Here is a 20633-nt window from a genome sequence, read left to right as displayed (position 1 = left end):
TCACCTCATGTGTCACCAAACCCTCCGCCTTGCTTTACACTACATCTAAGCTTTCTCTACTTGTTATACACTCACCGGCCACTTTATTAGGTACACCATGCTAGTAACGGGTTGGACCCCCTTTTGCCTTCAGAACTGCCTCAATTCTTCGTGGCATAGATTCAACAAGGTGCTGGAAGCATTCCTCAGAGATTTTGGTCCATATTGACATGATGGCATCACACAGTTGCCGCAGATTTGTCGGCTGCACATCCATGATGCGAATCTCCCGTTCCACCACATCCCAAAGATGCTCTATTGGATTGAGATCTGGTGACTGTGGAGGCCATTGGAGTACAGTGAACTCATTGTCATGTTCAAGAAACCAGTCTGAGATGATTCCAGCTTTATGACATGGCATTGCATTATCCTGCTGAAAGTAGCCATCAGATGTTGGGTACATTGTGGTCATAAAGGGATGGACATGGTCAGCAACAATACTCAGGTAGGCTTTGGCGTTGCAACGATGCTCAATTGGTACCAAGGGGCCCAAAGAGTGCCAAGAAAATATTCCCCACACCATGACACCACCACCACCAGCCTGAACCGTTACCGATACAAGGCAGGATGGATCCATGCTTTCATGTTGTTGACGCCAAATTCTGACCCTACCATCCAAATGTCGCAGCAGAAATCGAGACTCATCAGACCAGGCAACGTTTTTCCAATCTTCAATTGTCCAATTTCGATGAGCTTGTGCAAATTGTAGCCTCAGTTTCCTGTTCTTAGCTGAAAGGAGTGGCACCCGGTGTGGTCTTCTGCTGCTGTAGCCCATCTGTAGCCTCAAAGTTCAACGTACTGTGCGGTGTTCAGAGATGCTCTTCTGGCTACCTTGGTTGTAACGGGTGGCTATTTGAGTCACTGTTGCCTTTCTATCAGCTCGAACCAGTCTGGCCATTCTCCTCTGACCTCTGGCATCAACAACGCATTTCCGCCCACAGAACTGCCGCTCACTGGATGTTTTTTCTTTTTCGGACCATTCTCTGTAAACCCTAGAGATGGTTGTGCGTGAAAATCCCAGTAGATCAGCAGTTTCTGAAATACTCAGACCAGTCCTTCTGGCACCAACAACCATGCCACGTTCAAAGGCACTCAAATCACTTTTCTTCCCCATACTGATGCTCGGTTTGAACTGCAGGAGATTGTCTTGACCATGTCTACATGCCTAAATGCACTGAGTTGCCGCCATGTGATTGGCTGATTAGAAATTAAGTGTTAACGAGCAGTTGGACAGGTGTACCTAATAAAGTGGCCGGTGAGTGTATTATGGAATAAAGTTAAGATTTATCATTAGAGGAGCACAGCAGACTGGCAGCCATCTGTGTTGTCTAAGAGGGAGCAGATTGCTCACAGGACGGTGCATACACTTGTGGGGTGTACAGGGGGAGTTACAGAGACATATTTAGGCACTGGGCACGTCACTGTGATGTGAGACCCGGGGCAAAAGCAGAGCGAGAAGAGGAGAGCCGAGTTGCGTCTCCTAGCATCGGCCCGAGCCGGCATTCAGGACCTGTCCCCGCCCCCCCGTGACGTCAGCAGGGTGAGCAGCAGCAGCCGGCAGTGCAGGAGGACGCAGCACAGGCTCAGTCCGGGAGCAGCACAGGCTCAGTCCGGGAGCAGCACAGGCTCAGTCCGGGAGCAGCACAGGCTCAGTCCGGGAGCAGCACAGGCTCAGTCCGGGAGCAGCACAGGCTCAGTCCGGGAGCAGCACAGGCTCAGCTCCGCACCAGCCGGGATAGCAGCGCTGTATTACACCATGGCACAGACTGTCACTCTCAATGGCCCCTCTCCATGGGGGTTTAGACTTGTAGGGGGCAAGGACTTCAGCACCCCTCTGACTATATCCCGGGTAAGTGCCGTTGTTACTGCTTTCTAGTCACTTTCTAGGAGGATATTGTGCAGGGCTGGAGACTTACACGTAGTGGTGGTGGATGCCCAGCTGGCACAGCAGAGACGAGGTAGTGTGGGCACGGCTGTCCTGTACTTTGTGCTATGGTGACTACAAGGTCTATAGTCTGGAGATAGATGTAGAGTTAGTGGCTAGTATGTGAAGGGGGCACTTACTTATTGTCTAATGATGGATTGGGTTAGTTATATACAATGTATACTGTATATATAGATACTGTTCCATTTATCCTTGCATCTATGGCACCTATACAATGACGCTGTATCCGATCACTTTGATCATTGGTCGCTCACGGTGATCATATCGATCCCCATCGATCGCTCACTTTGTTACAATCCATATTTTTATATGAACTGATCACTTTGCATGTATTGCTGTAATATCTCAGGATCCTTGGCTGCGACTGGGCGCACAGTATAGGACTTTCTATAGTCTCTATACTGCCCTAGACACACGATGCATGTTCTGATTCTGCAAGTAAACTGGTTTTAATGTTGTGCACCCTCCATCACAGGGACATGTTACTAGACAATCTCATTGCCCCAGAAAATGTAAGAACCTATGGGTGACAGATAACACCGTAGAGCACCCCATAAACATGCAATTTCTGCCAACCTTTGTTTAGTTTATTAAATGCAAACAAATCGTCATGTTGGCAAATGGAATATTTCTGTGTGCCAAATATTTGATTCGTCAGGTTGGAAGATTTCCGCCGCGGTTCACTGAAAGGGAATGGCACGGCCAGGCGGTGTGTGATGTTGCTGGTGGGATCTTAAAGTCAGATTTATACATCAGGAAATCCATCCAGAAGTCACTAGTGTGATGTAGCAAACTTTATCCTGGATCTGGTAACTTGCTACAGTGTAGTAACTCGCAACGAAAGCCATTGAACAAGTTAAAGTTTGTTGCAACTGGTTATTTAGTGCGTTAAGTGTCACATTTGTTACATCAATAATTCTGCTAACTGGGAAAAACTCTGATCACATCTGTATTGTCCATTTATGTTGTTCAGTGGAGCAGGACAATGGATGTAGCATCAGTCCTGGATCCGTCACATCAGACGCCATTGACACCTGGTGGACCACTTTGACTGTAACAGGATCCGTTGGGTTTCTCTCATGCTATTTGTCCTATTGCTGCACCTATATGTATAATATAAAAGTGATATATTTATTTAACCTGGCTGTATATATATATATATATATATATATATATATGAATATATTTGCTTATAATAGCGGTATCAGCAAATTTTACTCATTGAACATTTTCAATACAAATGTCTTTATGTATAACTTGTGGTTGAAAGTGTATGTGGTGACTGTGCTGGTGGAAATGTTCTCATGGTGCCTATTGTCAGCTTTAGACGGCATCACCCGGTATTGAATATGTCTTAGGGTCCATTCACTCGGAGGAAAATGGTGAGGAATTTGGTGTGGAATTTCAGCACTGAAAAAAAAAAGCCTCCCATTGACTCCCAAGGAACCCATTGAAGTCCACGGAAGGCCTTTTTTTCAGCACTGAAATTCCACACCAAATTCCTCACCATTTTCCTCCGTGTGAATGGACCCTTAGATACTAACCGAGGATTCCCATATAGAAGATTTACAGTACCTATAGGTTATACTGCAGTGTAGGGCTTTCTGCTGCTACCCTATACCAGTGTATACGTCTACAGACTGGCCGTAGATTATTTCTGATCACAGGGGACTCTTAAGGCGGAGTGTGTAAGGTCCCGTTCCCACGGAGTAACGCGCCGCTCATTCTGACACATAAACACGTGTCAGAGCGAGGTGCTTCAAACCAGATCCCATTGACTTCAATGGGTTCCGTCTTACGCGTGCTACACATTGAAATCAATGGGACGCAAGCAAGCGCGGCGGTTAGCCTATTTTCTATGCGCAGACTACATTGCATATTCTTTTTGCTCATTTTTCTCCACGGAGTGAGCGGGCCACGGACTGGTGTCGGCAGAGGTTACTGGCTCCTTTCACTTCCAGTTACCTCCAGACCATAGCTACCTGCGACTTTGTATTACACATTACAGAGCCTGAAGAAGGTCTACTCAGACCGAAAACGTTTGCTCCAGCTAAAGCTCTACCAATAAACACACTTGTTTGTTTTGGCATTTACATCTGTGTGAAGCTCTTCTTTTTACCTATTTTCCTCATGTATTATTGTTTTGTGGAGCCTGTATAAGGCCCCGTGTTCACAACCATGGGTGTTATCAGTGTCCACGCTGTGTTTTTAATAGCTAGGACACTGTCCCATTCTTTCTTATGGCCCCATACATGACTGTGTGCTATCACGGGTTGGTGTGGAGGCAAAACCCATGACCGGTCCTATTTCTGTCCATTTTGTGGCTCAGGCTCATTAATGAAATGTATAGGCCCATGAGGTCATGGACAGTACACGGATATTATCCATGTGTGTCCTGCTGTTTTCTCACAAAGCCCTAGTGTTTATAGCCTTACTTGAATTCAATGTCTATATTCACACGGCCATTTTTTTGGCGACCTATTTTTCACGGCCATTATAGAAACTGACGCGCGCTGTCTTTGTCCGTGGACATCATTGCATGTGAATAGACCCTTTGAAATACATGGGTTCTATAATGGCCATGTAGCGACTGCCATTGCCTTTTCCATTATTTACTGCCATGTGAATAAGATATTTCTTTAAGGTTCTGTCCACACGGAGTAAAGTGGGGCTGATTCTGGCACGATAACTCGCGGCAGAATCAGCGCTGAACAAAAGACTCCCATTGACTTCAATGGGTGCCATTTAACGCGCGGAACAATTTGCGTAACCCAGAAGTGGAATAACCCCCCTTTTTGCCGTGTCCGATCCTAATTTCGTTTCTTATATTTTCTCTAATTTTGGTTTTGCTCAATTTGCGTCCATAGCTTTGTGAAGTACGCTCTAGTCCTAGCGCGCCTTGCCAGCTGCCCTGGCATTCATACTGCCATACTGTCGTCTGCCCTTGACTAAAACGTGTTCATAGAGTGTGTGACAAAAACCATTACGCTGCAATGACTGTATCGTGTCACGTCTTGGTGCGCTGCTTCCAGATCCCACCCAAAGAAGGAGTGTCGGTTATGAAAGATGGAAAATAACAAAAGCTACATTATGCCTTTGTTGACTTTGCTAATCTGCTTGGTCACAGGTGCAAATCACTTACAGCAAGTACAAGGTTTCAGTTTTGCTGAAATCTCTTTACTTGTGATCCAGTGAGTGGAGTATGAGCCTATTTATTATTATACCAGGTTGTATCTGGATCCTATAGGGTATTCCTATGGAGAGGACAGATGGAGGCTGCTCACGTCTCCCATATGCTACCAATTACTCCATTTCCAGACCAGACGGGTGTTCAGAAAGGATTCCCCTCCTTAAAATACACTTCTTGTGTTATCATAGAAATCCTAGACTGCGAGGTCAAGCACAGAAGGCGCTGGATGGCGGTTCTAGAGTTAATAACCATTCTTTGTACAGAGAACAAAAGATTTTTGGAAATCCAGAGCCACACCCTGGTATACTGCAAGTAACTACAGAAACATGGCAAAAACTAAGATTGTCGTCCGCCGAACAGTCCTCTTCCATCGACCGTAGAATAAACGTGGCGTCCCTTATCTCAGAGGAAATAAAGGATCAGATCCGACCTGTCCAATCTCCATCTGTAAAGGAACAGTTGGGAGAACAAAAAAACGGAATTATTATTCTTTAAGGCCCCATTCATAGGGGGCAAGAGGGGTCCGATTTTGGCATGGAATCCACATCATAATCCGCCCCCTCTCAATGGTGGCTATGTAGACCGCTAGCGTGTGCAGAAAGGGTAGTGCATAGGGTCCCATTGCGGCCTACCACTCTGGATTAGGCCCAAATGAATGGGCCTAGTCCGGAGGGTGCTGTCGTGAGGCGGACGCCAGGGCTGATTTAGCCGCGGAATCCGCCTGAAGAAAGGGCAGCTCGTTTATTTTTTCCGCTGGCGGCAACATGCCGCTCATGGTTAAAGGTAAGCTAGTGGTCTACATAGACCACCATTGTCAGGGAGCGGATTATGATGTGGATTCCGCGCCAAATTCCGCCCCCTCTTGCCCTATGCGAACGGGACCGAAACGAGCTGCTCATTCATCAGGTGGATTCTGTGGCCGCGGTGTCCACCTCGCGACAGCACCCTCCAGACTAGGCCCATTGATTTGGGCCTAATCCGGAGCGGAAAGCTGCAACGGGATGCCGTGCACTGCACCGGCATCCCGTCGTGGCAGCTGCGACGGCGTATGCACAAACGTAATTGTGTGTGAACTAGCCCTAAAACTTCAGCCAGGAAAGATGCAAAATTTGCTCAAATCTTTGAGATATCATGGAAAAAATCCCATGTCCATCGGATCTGAGCTGCAATGAATGGAGATGTGTGTCACTCCTAGTGCTGCAGTTACGGATACCAACCAGATGAGGAGAGGGGAGCTGGTTGTTGACCCCCACTAAATTCCAGTCTCAGTAAGTCCAGTAGATCCCTACTGATCCAGTTCCCGATCCTCCTACTTTATAATTTTGTACCATTTTTGCTACGTGATCCATGCTGCTGGAGGGTAAAGCTATTACTCATTGATGCCTACAGGGGAACATTTTTGAGGTTGTTTTTATACGTTACAGTGAGTTTTACCATATGGAAACGTGCAGTACATGGCCGCACTCTCAGCGGGCGATGCTCTCTTCATGATGGATATTTCCACATTTAAGTATCCAGTCCCTATGGGTAAGAGCTGAGCACTCTGAAGGTTATTCTTACATGTTTTTTCTTCCCGAATAAAATTGTTTTTCAGCCAGAATATAGTTCTAATATGGCACATTGGGGACCTAATTATAGTCTGTCTATTATAGCTGTATGAAAGCCTTTCTTGTGTTCTTCATATTAAAGGGGTTCTCCAGGACCTTCTAAATATTAGTCATATAACAAGAGCTTTAGATGAGATCGCTAGAGATGAGCACCTTTTGCGTGCGCTGTCATTTGGAAGGCAAGCCCTGGGCTCAGTGGGAGAGGGCAAACGCAGGATAATTGTCGCCCGGCATTGCCGACACTGCCTCTTCCACTGTTTACACCAGCCTGGACACCTACACATCTGTCTCTAACACTTTGGGGAGTTCACCTCATCCGCCTTTTTGGCCTACACCATCATGTGCCTCTTCCCAGCCACTCCCCATCTCCCAGGCCTTTCATTGCAGGCATAAGTACAACACAACCCACCCCCATGCCCAAGCCTTTAACGGCCTCATCTAAAAACTGCTGGCCCTGGAGATGCTGGCGTTTATGCTTCTGTATACCCAGGTCTTCCGTCACCAGATGGCAGCTGGGGCACCTCCCTATGCTGGGCCTAGCCGTTACTACTTCTCTTGGTGTGCTGTCCTCGCCTTGCGCCTGCACGTGTCCCATAACATCAGTCGGGCCCAGAGTTCTGCGCTTTGCTGCAAGGTCCACTTGACCACCGACACATGGACAAGCGCCTGCAGTCAGGGATGCTGCTTATATTTAATGACAGGTCAGGTGAATGTAGTGGAGTCTGGGCCCAGGGTGCAAACTGGGGTGGCCTATCTCCTCTCCCAGCCCAAAATTCATGGCAGGGTTTCTGTGAAAGCCTACTCCTGCGCTGCAACCTCGACCCCAGCTACGAGCTGGAAACGCTGTACCACTGGCGTGGGGAGATGTCAGCAGGTCGTGCTGAAGCTAATCAGCTTGGGGGACAGACAGCACAGTGCCTCCGAGGTCAGGGATGCCATCCAGGATGATATAGCAATATGGTTTTCCCTGCTGCACCTGGGCCCAGGCATATTTGCGTATGTGTAATGGCCAGAACCTGGTAGCACATCTGGAGCTTGCCAGACTCAAACATGGTCCACGCATGACCCACGTTTTCAGCTTGTTGGTGCAAAGGTTCTTTGAAACCTACACCATTGTGCCTGATATACTGGTCAAAGTGGGGCCATTTTCGTAAGTGAAAAGTAGCCTCTGCTAGGATGAAAACATTCAGAGCACACTCCTCTCATCTTCGCACTGTTGGTTGACGGAGGAAGACGAGGGGGATGAAGTGGAATTTGATGTCCCTGTCCCACACGAGGCTTGAGGGTGCACTTCAGTGCATCCCATTGCTTCAGCACGGATGGTGTGAAGGGGAGTATAAAATGGAGGAAATGGAGAGTGACCCTTACAGTTGGGGGCAGCAAAGTCATGCCAAGTAACACACTGGCACACTTGGCTGACTTCATGTTGGGTTGCTTTTCAAGAGACAAAGGCATAGTTCACATCATGGAGTGCAAACAATACTGGATTGAACTAAAAATTGGATTGAGCTGACATAGCCTGACTGAATTGCTGTGTATCACACTTAGCTTTAGGGGGGAGACCCTTAAAAATTGGATTGACCATACATGGCCTGAATGAATAGCTGTCTCCCACTTAGCTTCAGGGGGTAGACCCTTAAAAATTGGATTGAGCTGATATAGCCTGATTGAATTGCTGTGTCTCCCACTTAGCTTTGGGGGGTAGACCCTTAAAAATTAGATTCAGCGTACATAGTCTGACTGAATTTCTGTGTCTCCCAGGTAGGTTTTGGAGTTACACATCGTGAAAAACTGGTTTGAGCCTGACTGAATTTCTGTCTCTACCACCTAGGTTCTGGGGGTACACACCGTGAAAAACTGGATTGAGCGTACATAGTCTGACTGAATTTTCGGTGTCTCCAACCTAGGTTTTGGGGGTACACACCCTGGATATCTGGATTGAGTGTACATAGCCGGACTGAATTTCAGCAGCGGCTGTTCTTATAAATGGGAGGTTACATGTTTTCGGCAGCCAATGGGTATTTTCAATTTTTTTCACTGCCTTCGTTGTCGTAGTTCCCGTCCCACCTCCCCTGCACAGTTATTGGTGCAAAAAACGCGCCAGGGAAGGTGGGAGGGGATACAAATTTTTACTGCGTATGGCACGTGGTATTCGATTGGGAATGAATACCTCGAACGGCCTGATATTCGATCGAATACCTATACGATCGAATGGTGTTCGCTCATCTCTAGAGATCACACATTATTTTAGTGCTGGACCCTATGGACACAAATCCCAACAACGGCGACTTCTGTCACCAAGATCAGAGCTTGGCCATATATATAATATATCATATAGTGATATTGGAGAATCCAGGAGAATGTCTTCAACCATAAGCTCAAAGCAGAAGAGGATGAAAGCCAAATGGATCAGTCTAGATCCATAGAAGATGCTTACACAAGTGAAGGGATTTCCTCATTCCAGATGCTCATATAAACCCATAATCTTTGTACGGTTCCCCAGTGACAGAAGATTATGGCCAAAACAAGTCAATCACAGAGAACACAGGTTTTACATGACAATAAGGCTGGAATGTTAATCGCGTCTTCCCCTCCTTGTAGGGCTTTAGAGACTTTCACTTCGTACCAATTGAAAAGGAATGATGGACAGAAAAGTCTCCGATGGCCACCATCCAGCGCTGCACATTTATATGGGTCCCGGTGTTTGCCCCTGCTGAGTGCTGGTCATATAGTAATATACTCTTTATACAGTGCAGTACATACAGCTCTTCTCAAGTCAGTCTTAGAAAGAAGGGAAAAACTTAAACATTCATGTATAGTCCGCAGGGGTTAGCAACCTATGGCTCTCCACCTGTTGCAAAACTACAACTCCCAGCATGCATACTTGCTCTGATGTTCTTGGAAGTGAATGGAGCATGTTGGGAGTTGTAGTTTCACAGGAGCTGGAGAGCCGAAGGTTCCTGACCCCTGCTCTAATGTATTCTTGGTGAAATCACTTAAAGAGAGTCTGTCTGGTATTAAAATAATGGCAATACCTTGTAGGTCGGCTTCTATACTTTCCAAAGATGCCTTTCTTGTTCCGAATTACTGCTCCATTATGCAAATTAGTTGAAAGGGTTAAGGGTATGTCTTCTCCTGAAGGAATATATATATATTTTGTGTGGAGTATATATGCATGTATATCATGTATAGGTGTGAAGCTAAGGCTATATTTAATCTCATCTGTGTTGGAGCAGATTTCATCAAACATCCCATACAATATAGGCCAGTGATGGCGAACCTTTTAGAGACCGAGTGCCCAAACTGAAACCCAAAACCCACTAATTTATCACAAAGTGCCAACACAGCAATTTAAGCTTAATAATGTGCGGATCCACAACTGCACACAATTACAGACCTGCAAAATATGGCCATAGGAATGTACTTTAGAGAGCTTTCAGCTCCACTGTGACCCCCACACAGTCCAATCTGCTCCACAGTGGCCCCCACACAGTACAATCTGCTCCACAGTGGCCCCCACACAGTATAATCTGCTGCACAGTGGTCTTCACACAGTATAATCTGCACAGTGACCCCCACACAGTACAATCTGCTCCACAGTAGCCCCCACACAGTACAATCTGCTCCACAGTGGCCCCCACACAGTATAATCTGCAGCACAGTGGTCTCCACACAGTATAATCTGCTGCACAGTGGCCACCACACAGTATAATCTGCTGCACAGTGGCCCCCACACAGTATAATCTGCTGCACAGTGGTCTCCACACAGTATAATCTGCTGCACAGTGGCCCCCACACAGTATAATCTGCTGCACAGTGGTCTTCACACAGTATAATCTGCTGCACAGTGGTCTCCACCCAGTATAATCTGCTGCACAGTGGCCCCCACCCAGTATAATCTGCTGCACAGTGGCCCCCACCCAGTATAATCTGCTGCACAGTGGCCCCCACCCAGTATAATCTGCTGCACAGTGGCCCCCACCCAGTATAATCTGCTGCACAGTGGTCTTCACACAGTATAATCTGCTGCACAGAGGTCCCCACACAGTACAATCTGCTCCACAGTAGCCCCCACACAGTACAATCTGCTCCACATTGGCCCCCACACAGTATAATCTGCTGCACAGTGGTCTCCACACAGTATAATCTGCTGCACAGTGGCCCCCACACAGTATAATCTGCTGCACAGAGGCCCCCACACAGTATAATCTGCCGCACAGTGGCCCCACACAGTATAATCTGCCGCACAGTGGCCCCCACACAGTATAATCTGCTCCACAGTGGTCTCCACACAGTATAATCTGCTACACAGTGGTCTCCACACAGTACAATAGGTGCCATAGGTTCACCATTACGGATATAGGCCCACATGCTGCACTTTTCCTCCTGTTGGAATCTACTACATTGGTGTCCATTATGTGATGGATCTGGTCCTGCTTGCAATCTGCTTTTCTGCTTTTAAGACCTGTATATAAACCTAGAGTTGTATATGGTGTGTGTGTAGCATACTGTTTATGTGGGGCATGCATACTGTATATATATATGTGTGTGTGTAGTGTAGATACATTGTGGACATGTTAAAGAAGCCTATAATTACTGAACTAAGTACACAGTCCTATAACAGTAGAGCTTGCTGGGCAAGTATGTTCCTTGTTATATTAATTTGCTGCTCTCTAATTTGCCATCCATCACAGCAAGTCTGCAAAGGAATAGGAAAGTATACAGAAGGACAGTGATGGGGGTGTTAAGGAACGGACAGAAAGGGGGAGCCCGGCCCAAAGTTTGCTCCGGGGCTCTGTTTGCTATCATTCATTCTGCTTAGTTCTAATGGATAAAATACTGACCATGATCATATGATATACAGTACATGGTCATGTGATATACAGTATACAGTCCGTGGTCATGTGATATACAGTCCATGGTCATGTGTTATACAGTCCATGGTCATGTGATGTACAGTCCATGGACATGTGATGTACAGTCCGTGGTCATGTGATGTACAATCCATGGTCATGTGATATACAGTCATGGTCATGTGATGTACAATCCATGGTCATGTGATGTACAATCCATGGTCATGTGATATACAGTCCGTGGTCATGTGATATACAGTCCGTGGTCATGTGATATACAGTCCGTGGTCATGTGATATACAGTCCGTGGTCATGTGATATACCGTCCGTGGTCATGTGATATACCGTCCGTGGTCATGTGATATACCGTCCGTGGTCATGTGATATACAGTCCGTGGTCATGTGATATACAGTCCGTGGTCATGTGATATACAGTCCGTGGTCATGTGATATACAGTCCGTGGTCATGTGATATACCGTCCGTGGTCATGTGATATACCGTCCATGGTCATGTGATATGCCATCCATGGTCATGTGATATACAGTCCATGGTCATGTGATGACTGTCAGTAATTAGACATCTGCCTGGTAACGAGCAGTGCACATGTGTGCTCATCACATGACCATGGACTGTATATCACATGGCCATGGTCAGAATTTTATCTACTAAAAGTAAGCAGAATGAATGACAACAAGCAGAGATCTAGAAAACTATGAAGAATTGATACAGAAAATATATACGGGAAAATTGTACAACTTTTTATTACAAAAACAATAACATTTGTTTCTCAATATTGGTCTGAAAGTGGCCAAACCCTTTAATACGCCCCCCCCCCCCCCCTTGTGCATTGGGCATTAATGTAGACCAGACGTACGGCAATAAGGATAAACCCTAAAAGTGGTAGGTCTTGCTGCTTCTATGTTATGGGATTTCCTGGTGAGGGTCCCCAACGTTCCAAAGAATCCTGCTTGGGGGGGGCAATGGCTGTAGCGTGCCAGGGCAGGATATACTAGTGGAGTAGCGTACCAGTCTGCAGAGAGATAGCTTCATCTAATGTCATTACATTATACTGGGACCAGCACAATATATCATTGCGCCACTTCTGTTGCATTGCTTCTTCACTACTGAACTACGAGGGTGTTTCATCAAATATATACGACCGGCCTTTCCATTACTTGTAGGTCAGACATGGAGCACTGTGGAAAGGAATAATAAAATAGGAGGGTCATTTACTACGAGAGACCCTTTTATTCTCCAGGGGATTATGATACAGGTCCAGGCCTTCAGCTGGCTGCATGAGAATGGAAGAGTGTTACATAAGGGCCATACAGACCATAAGGACTGGGACACAAAGAACCCATCAAACCACCTATAGATAATTGGCTGTTATGGCGATTAAGCTCTGAGGAGATCAGATAACAGACGTCCGCATGTATGCAGGTTATGTGATCTGGTGGTTAACAAAGCAGGAACAAGAGAAACCGTCCTACACAGGCCTGTATTCTGTATTATAACATAAATTCCAGTAGGTTATGCCGTGTACAAGAAGAAGGAGGAAACAAAATACAGACTACATAGTCGTTGTAGGTGACGATACGCAGTGTTGGGAAATCATTGCAAGATAGGGATCATGCACATAGCCTTGTATCAGTCCAGCTTTGGATGGATCTGTAATAAGGATTCAGTGGAGCTGTGTATCTCCATTTACTTCCAGGAAAAACAGAAAAGAACACCGCGCGGCACCTTGCGCATTATCCTTGTGATGATTCTCACAAAAAAGTATGCATCAGTAGTAATCACCTTGATTTGCTGTGATAATGACCACAGCATACAAACAAATCTCTCAGCAAAGTGATAGCAAGCAGATCTTTAGCCGTGTATACACGTATAGAGCAATGCAATAATAAAGACCAATCCAAGGAAAACTCTTCTATAGAAGTTACCAATGGACAAATAGATCCGCGCTTACCAGCTGTATTCTTGTAATATTCGTTTATTAATAGCCTTTCACACAACGCGTTTCGAAACCATACCAGTTTCTTCTTCAAGTGAACAAAGGACAATGTTACAAACACTGCTCAAACAGAGTATAAATTAGCTTTTAGGGAACCACCCCCCACACATGACCTCACCACCTCCATCATAGGTAGGTGTCGCACATATAGCACAGCATGTATTCCAAAAGTAAAAAGCAACAAACACAGCAAATTATAATAATAAAATAAACAGACCTGTTGTTAAGTTTAACCGCACCCTCGGCGTGTTACTCGCATGGCGTGTATCTATCCTGGAAAGGACCGCACGGAAGTCTCCAATCAGGTCACTTCCGGTAATCATGGAACGCATATGCGTTCCAATTCGGCCAACCAGGTATACACATGCCATGGTAGTTATTCATACCAGTGGTCCACATAAAGGTTATGTGTCACCTATTGGTGGGGTACTCACACAACCGGGCACCAGCACAACTCAGAGGGGAAAAAAAGGTGTCCGAGAGCGATAAGCGCTCCACTTCCGGTATCCCCCCTGGAACGCACATGCGCTCCACAGATCCAAACACCGGAGCGCACATGTGATCCAGGGGCCGGAAATAAGGTGAAGCGTATACATATCAGTGTAACATAAGAAGTTATACATCACCTATTGGTGGAATACTCGCACTACCGGGCAGCTCAAAGGAGACGTCCGAGAGCGACAAACGCTCCACTTCTGGTACCCCCCATGGAACGCACATGCGCTCCACAAGTCCAACCACCGGAGCGCACATGCGGTCCAGAGGCCGGAAACAAAGTGAAGCGCATACACATCGGTGCAACTGCCACATTGATATCCATTAGTTTATGTGACATGGAATAAAAAAATAAATAAATAAATATATTTATTTTTTATATTTATTTATTTATTTTTTTATTCCATGTCACATAAACTAATGGATATCAATGTGGCAGTTGCACCGATGTGTATGCGCTTCACTTTGTTTCCGGCCTCTGGACCGCATGTGCGCTCCGGAGGTTGGACTTGTGGAGCGCATGTGCGTTCCATGGGGGGGTACCGGAAGTGGAGCGTTTGTCGCTCTCGGACATCTCCTTTGAGCTGCCCGGTAGTGCGAGTATTCCACCAATAGGTGATGTATAACTTCTTATGTTACACTGATATGTATACGCTTCACCTTATTTCCGGCCCCTGGATCACATGTGCGCTCCGGTGTTTGGATCTGTGGAACGCATGTGCGTTCCAGGGGGGATCCCGGAAGTGGAGCGCTTATCGCTCTCGGACACCTTTTTTTTCCCCTCTGAGTTGTGCTGGTGCCCGGTTGTGTGAGTACCCCACCAATAGGTGACACATAACCTTTATGTGGACCACTGGTATGAATAACTACCATGGCATGTGTATACCTGGTTGGCCGAATTGGAACGCATATGCGTTCCATGATTACCGGAAGTGACCTGATTGGAGACTTCCGTGCGGTCCTTTCCAGGATAGATACACGCCATGCGAGTAACACGCCGAGGGTGCGGTTAAACTTAACAACAGGTCTGTTTATTTTATTATTATATTTGCTGTGTTTGTTGCTTTTTACTTTTGGAATACATGCTGTGCTATATGTGCGACACCTACCTATGATGGAGGTGGTGAGGTCATGTGTGGGGGGTGGTTCCCTTAAAAGCTAATTTATACTCTGTTTGAGCAGTGTTTGTAACATTGTCCTTTGTTCACTTGAAGAAGAAACTGGTATGGTTTCGAAACGCGTTGTGTGAAAGGCTATTAATAAACGAATATTACAAGAATACAGCTGGTAAGCGCGGATCTATTTGTCCATTGGTAACTTCTATAGAAGAGTTTTCCTTGGATTGGTCTTTATTATTCCATTTACTTCCAGTTTTATACAAAAGTATTGTCCTTACAGTCAGTGGCGTAACTAAGAATGGCGGGGCCCCAACCGAGGCCGTAGACCGTGATCGATCGACCGACCCCACTCCCCCCCCCCCCCCTGCATTCCTGCGTGCACTATTATGCCCCATAGTTGCCCCTGCACATAGTATTATACCCCATAGTGGCCCCTGCACACAGTATTATGTCCCATAGTGGCCCCTGCACACAGTATGATGCCCCATAGTGGCCCCTGCACACAGTATGATGCCCCATAGTGGCCCCTGCACACAGTATGATGCCCCATAGTGGCCCCTGCACACAGTATGATGCCCCATAGTGGCCCCTGCACACAGTATGATGCCCCATAATTGTCCCTGCACACACTATTATGCCCCATAGTGGCCCGTGCACACACAGTATTATGCCCTATAGTGGCCCGTGCACACACAGTATTATGCCCTATAGTGGCCCCTGCACACATTATGATGCCCCATAGTGGCCCCTGCACACATTATGATGCCCCATAGTGGCCCCTGCACACAGTATAATGCCCCTTAGTGGTCCCTGCACACAGTATTATGCCCCATAGTGGCCCCTGCACACAGTATTATACCCCATAGTGGCCTGTGCACACACAGTATTATGCCCCATAGTGGCCCCTGCACACAGTATTATCCCCCATAGTGGCTCCTGCACACCGTATGATGCCCCATAGTGACCCCTGCACACAGTATTATGCCCCATAGTGGCCCCTGCACACAGTATTATGCCCTATAGTGGCCCCTGCACACAGTATGATGCCTCATAGTGGCCCCTGCACACAGTATTATGCCCCACTGTGGACACGCATGAACAATTATTATACTCTGGGGTCTTTTCAGACCCCAGAGTATAATAATTGGAGACCCAGGGGGGGTATACCAACACAAAAAACACTTATACTATCCATGACTTCGCTGCACTCCTCGGTGGTGTCGGCCATCTTCAATGATGTCTGGAACGTCACATGACCCGGGATGCAGGCCCCGGGTCATGTGACTTCAGGGACGTCACACAAGTAGGCCCGAAGTCTGTCTGGTGCCCGGAGAGTAAGTGTTTTTTATGTTCCCTTACCTCTCCTGGGCATCAAATCATTATACTTGGGGCTCTTAAAAGACCCCCGAGTATAATAATAGTGTTTGTGGGGCCCGCTGCGTCACTTCCGATCCCGGCCCCTGCCAGGATCGGTAAGTAACTAAGGCCCGTTACCGTCTGGAGTAACTCCATCCTGTAGCAGCCCATTGAAGAAAAAAAAAACGCAGCGGTAGCGGCTGTCACCGGGCCCCTAATGTCCCGGGCCCTGTGGCGGCCGATACCCCTGCTACCCTGGTAGTTACGCCCCTGTACAATCAGTAAGTGACTTGTGCACAGTATGGAAACTCTCCTTAGATTAGTTATAGTATTAATATTTATTTCCGTTCCTCTTTCCACTCACTGAATGTACTCATTGTGATAAATCAGACTTCCATTCTTGTCTCCCCGCATCGTATACAGTCTGTCGTGGATTCTGCTGACAGTAAGAACCTTGTGGAAATCTGTTAAGTTACTTGAAGCGGGAAGCTTGGTTCTGTGACAGCGTTGAATTTCTCGCACACACTCTTTTTCCATTTATGTCATTGACTGTGATGGTTGTTGGAGGTTTCTGGCACCGCTTCGAAAACATCCATCATCTTTAAGTTTCTCCATTAAAGTAACAACATAATTCGTGCTGGTGAGGCTCAAGTAAAGTAGCTGAAATCTGCAAGTTTTCAGTGACATAGCAGAGTGCCTTGAAGAAACTGCTACCGTCCAGATCTGCTCTACTCAAGGTTTGTTCAGGAAATGAGTGACTTAAATAAACAGCGAATATACATACGGTATATACTACTAGAACTTAGACTGTATGGTTTTATTGCATAGCGCACGTGCCTCTATGGAGTCGTTCTGTCCTGGACAAACCCATAGGTGGTAATATAGCCTTATGGCGGTCATATCAAATTTTATAAGATTCCCACCCACATCCTGATTGGATTTTTCTGTGTCTTATTTTTCCCACCATTATTTTCTATGGAAAACTTTTTTGTAAATTTTTTTTCAGTGAAAACACCTTTGAAAGGAAAGGAACCAAGCAGGACTTACATGTACCGCTTAGTCACCTGAATACAGATCTGTGTGATGGGAGAGAAGCTGCCTGAATTTAAAGGGATTCTACCATTAAAACACATTTTTTTCTCATTAACACGTAGCCTTAAGAAAGGCTTCTTCTCCTACCTTTAGATGTCTTCTTCGTGCCGCCGTTCCGTAGAAATCCATCATCGGCCATTTTTTTGTGGCCGCAGGCATGCACAGTTGGCTACAAGTTTGACCGCCTGCGCTGGAAGGAAACACATGAAGAGGATGGAGGCGTCACTGGAGAGTTCTCTCGCATCATTGGGGACGCCCCCAATGCTGTTTGAGTGCTGGGGACCGCCCCCAGTGCTGCGAGAGAACTCATTTGCATACTGACGAAAACCGAGATTTCTACAGAACCGCGGCGCGGAGAAGACATCTAAAGGCAGGAGAAGAATAGCCTTTCTTAAGGCTATTCCTACATGTTAACGAGAAAAAAATGTGTTTTAATGGTAGAATCCCTTTAAAGAGGACCTTTCATCAGATCGGGCACAGGCAGTTTTATATACTGCTGGAAAGCTGACAGTGCGCTGAATTGCACTGACGGCTTTCCCGATCTGTGCCCGGGTAAAGCGCTATCGGTCCCGGGACCGTAGCGTTTTACAGTCAGAAGGGCGTTTCTGACAGCCAGGAACGTCCTTCTGCCTCGCGGCGCCTATCGCGCTGTACTGTGGAGCGGGGAGGAACGCCCCCTCCCTCTGCTCACACAGCTCGTCTATAGATGAGTATTATAAGGAGAGGGAGAGGGGAGTTCCTCCCCGCTCCACAGTACAGCGCGATAGGCGTCGCGAGGCAGAAGGACATTCCTGGCTAACTGTCAGAAACGCCCTTCTGACACTAAAGCGCTACGGTCCCGGGACCGATGGCGCTTTACACCGGGCACGGATCGGGAAAGCCGACAGTGCGCTGAATTGAGCGCACTGTCAGATTTCCAGCAGTATATAAAACTGTCTGTGCCCGATTTGATGAAAGGTCCTCTTTAAGTACCCCGGACCACTGCAGGTAGACAAATCCATGTAAACAATGAAGATGCTGCAGTGATCAGTTTAGCACCATGGCTAATTGGGACTTAGGACATAATCGCCCAGGCCTAGTAACAGTTGTCGCCACTCCGCACCCCAATTTGATATTTGAATGCAGTGGTACGTCACTATGCATAGTCTCTAAGTCACTAGGCATGTCTTCTCTGCAGCTACATAATCAACTGGGGGGGGGGGGGAAGGAAGATACATAGGGTAAATATAGCTTCTTTTCTTATTTTATCAAAATTCCCTTCTTTGAGCATTATTACTTACCATACCAATTTAAGCAATGGAAAAAGAAGAGAGCTTGTATATGAAATGGTTTATATAATTTTTATACCTGTTGTTGTCCATTTATCACTGTGTCCTGTAGGGAAGGTAGCTCAGTAACAGCAATGGTGCGGACCCAACCAGTCAGAGACAGGGATACAAAAGCTGGTGCAAACAGGTTTATTTAGTTTAAAAAAAGCTAAATAAATAAATAAACCTTCATGTCAGGCACAAAAAATAAGCAAAATAAAATACAGCAAAAGGCAAAACAAAACTCCTGCTCGTCTGAGCTCTAACTAATACAAAACAAGGCTAACTGTATGTGGGGCTTACTTCAAGCCACAAGATCATACTAAACACAAGTCCCAGTTTGGTCTCACCAAAACTCATCTCTCCAGGACAGACCCAGGCGCCTCCTCTCGCTCCCAGGATCTGCCCTGACGTGCAGGCTCTGCAGCCTTTTATGGCCCACCTGGAGCTGAGGCCTACTCAAGACCCACCCTGGACCACACATAGGTCAGAGTATATATATAGAAATCATGGGAAAGGATCAGTTTTCATCTCATGTCTACACCAGAAGTTGGCCATAGTTGTCAATCAAATTACAACCTTTATGTTTCGATTGGTTTGCTATGAGCAACTACTCCACTTTTTTTTTTTTTTTTTTTTTTTTTTTTTTTGTAAATCCCACCCGAAGTCTCGGCAAACAGTAGCCTGCATAACTGTGCAATGAATGGACATAGCAGAGGGTATGACAGTGGAATCCATTCATTACATGTGTTTAGTCTCAAAAGAGCAATCATCTGAGAAATGTTACTGCTGAAAGACACACCATAAAGCTTTCAAGAATAATGTTTACAAGGGTTATATGAGGCAAGACAAAGAAAGCCAAACACTTGGACCTCATCCTCCTGCTGTCTGGATTGGCTTATTTTATGCTAATATGGAATCCAGCACATTTGTAAAAGTCAGGAATGTTATGTCTGCTTCCACCATTGTCTCCAGCTATACACTAAACATCACACCGTCTATATTCACATCAAGTCTGGATCGCTTATGTAACTGCTCGAATCTGTTATTTGCTATAACGTTTTGTTGAAGTATCTCCAGAAAATGTTATCTGTATTATGACCAGTATGACAATTATCCTAGACGAGAATACATAGAAAATAAGGGAGTAATAGATATGCCCCAAAACACATTATATGATGTATATTACTGGTGAATACTCAGCTTATTCTACGCTAGGCAAATACTTATTGGTAATGTCTAGCTGGCACCCTTAGGGTCCATTCACCCGGAGGAAAATGGTGAGGAATTTGGTGTGGAATTTTCCACGCTGAAAATAAAGCCTCCCATTGACTTCAATGGGTGCTGCTAGCTTTATTTTCCACTAAAAATTCCGCTGGTCTTTCAGTCCATGCTGGGGTTTCTCATCTAAAGACCCGAAAGGCGAATGTGTTAAGTACAGACTGGCTTAGTCTTATGCAGTGGCGTAACTATCACCATAGCAGCAAAGGCAGATGCCACAGGGCCCGGGACATAAGGGGCCCGGTGACAGCCACTACCACTGCTATCATTATACTTGGGGGTCTTTTCGGACCCCCAAGTATAATGATTGGTGGACCGGGAGAGGTAAGAAACAT

At 46.2% G+C, this 20633-nt stretch overlaps 1 protein-coding gene across 1 annotated transcript in view; it reads left to right on the top strand.

The window, feature by feature from the left end:
• The first annotated feature begins 1647 nt into the window (after window positions 1–1647).
• The window catches only part of PDLIM4 (PDZ and LIM domain 4), a 110624-nt gene continuing 91638 nt past the window's right edge, over window positions 1648–20633 (top strand). The window contains exon 1 of the mRNA XM_075275052.1: window positions 1648–1888. Within this exon, the coding sequence (XP_075131153.1) occupies window positions 1796–1888 (93 nt within the window). The 5' untranslated portion in view covers window positions 1648–1795. The remainder of the gene's footprint in view (window positions 1889–20633) is intronic.

The sequence above is a fragment of the Leptodactylus fuscus genome, chromosome 5, assembly GCF_031893055.1.
Source record: "Leptodactylus fuscus isolate aLepFus1 chromosome 5, aLepFus1.hap2, whole genome shotgun sequence".
Taxonomy (NCBI): Eukaryota; Metazoa; Chordata; class Amphibia; order Anura; family Leptodactylidae; genus Leptodactylus; species Leptodactylus fuscus.
This window is presented reverse-complemented; position numbering and strand designations above follow the sequence as displayed.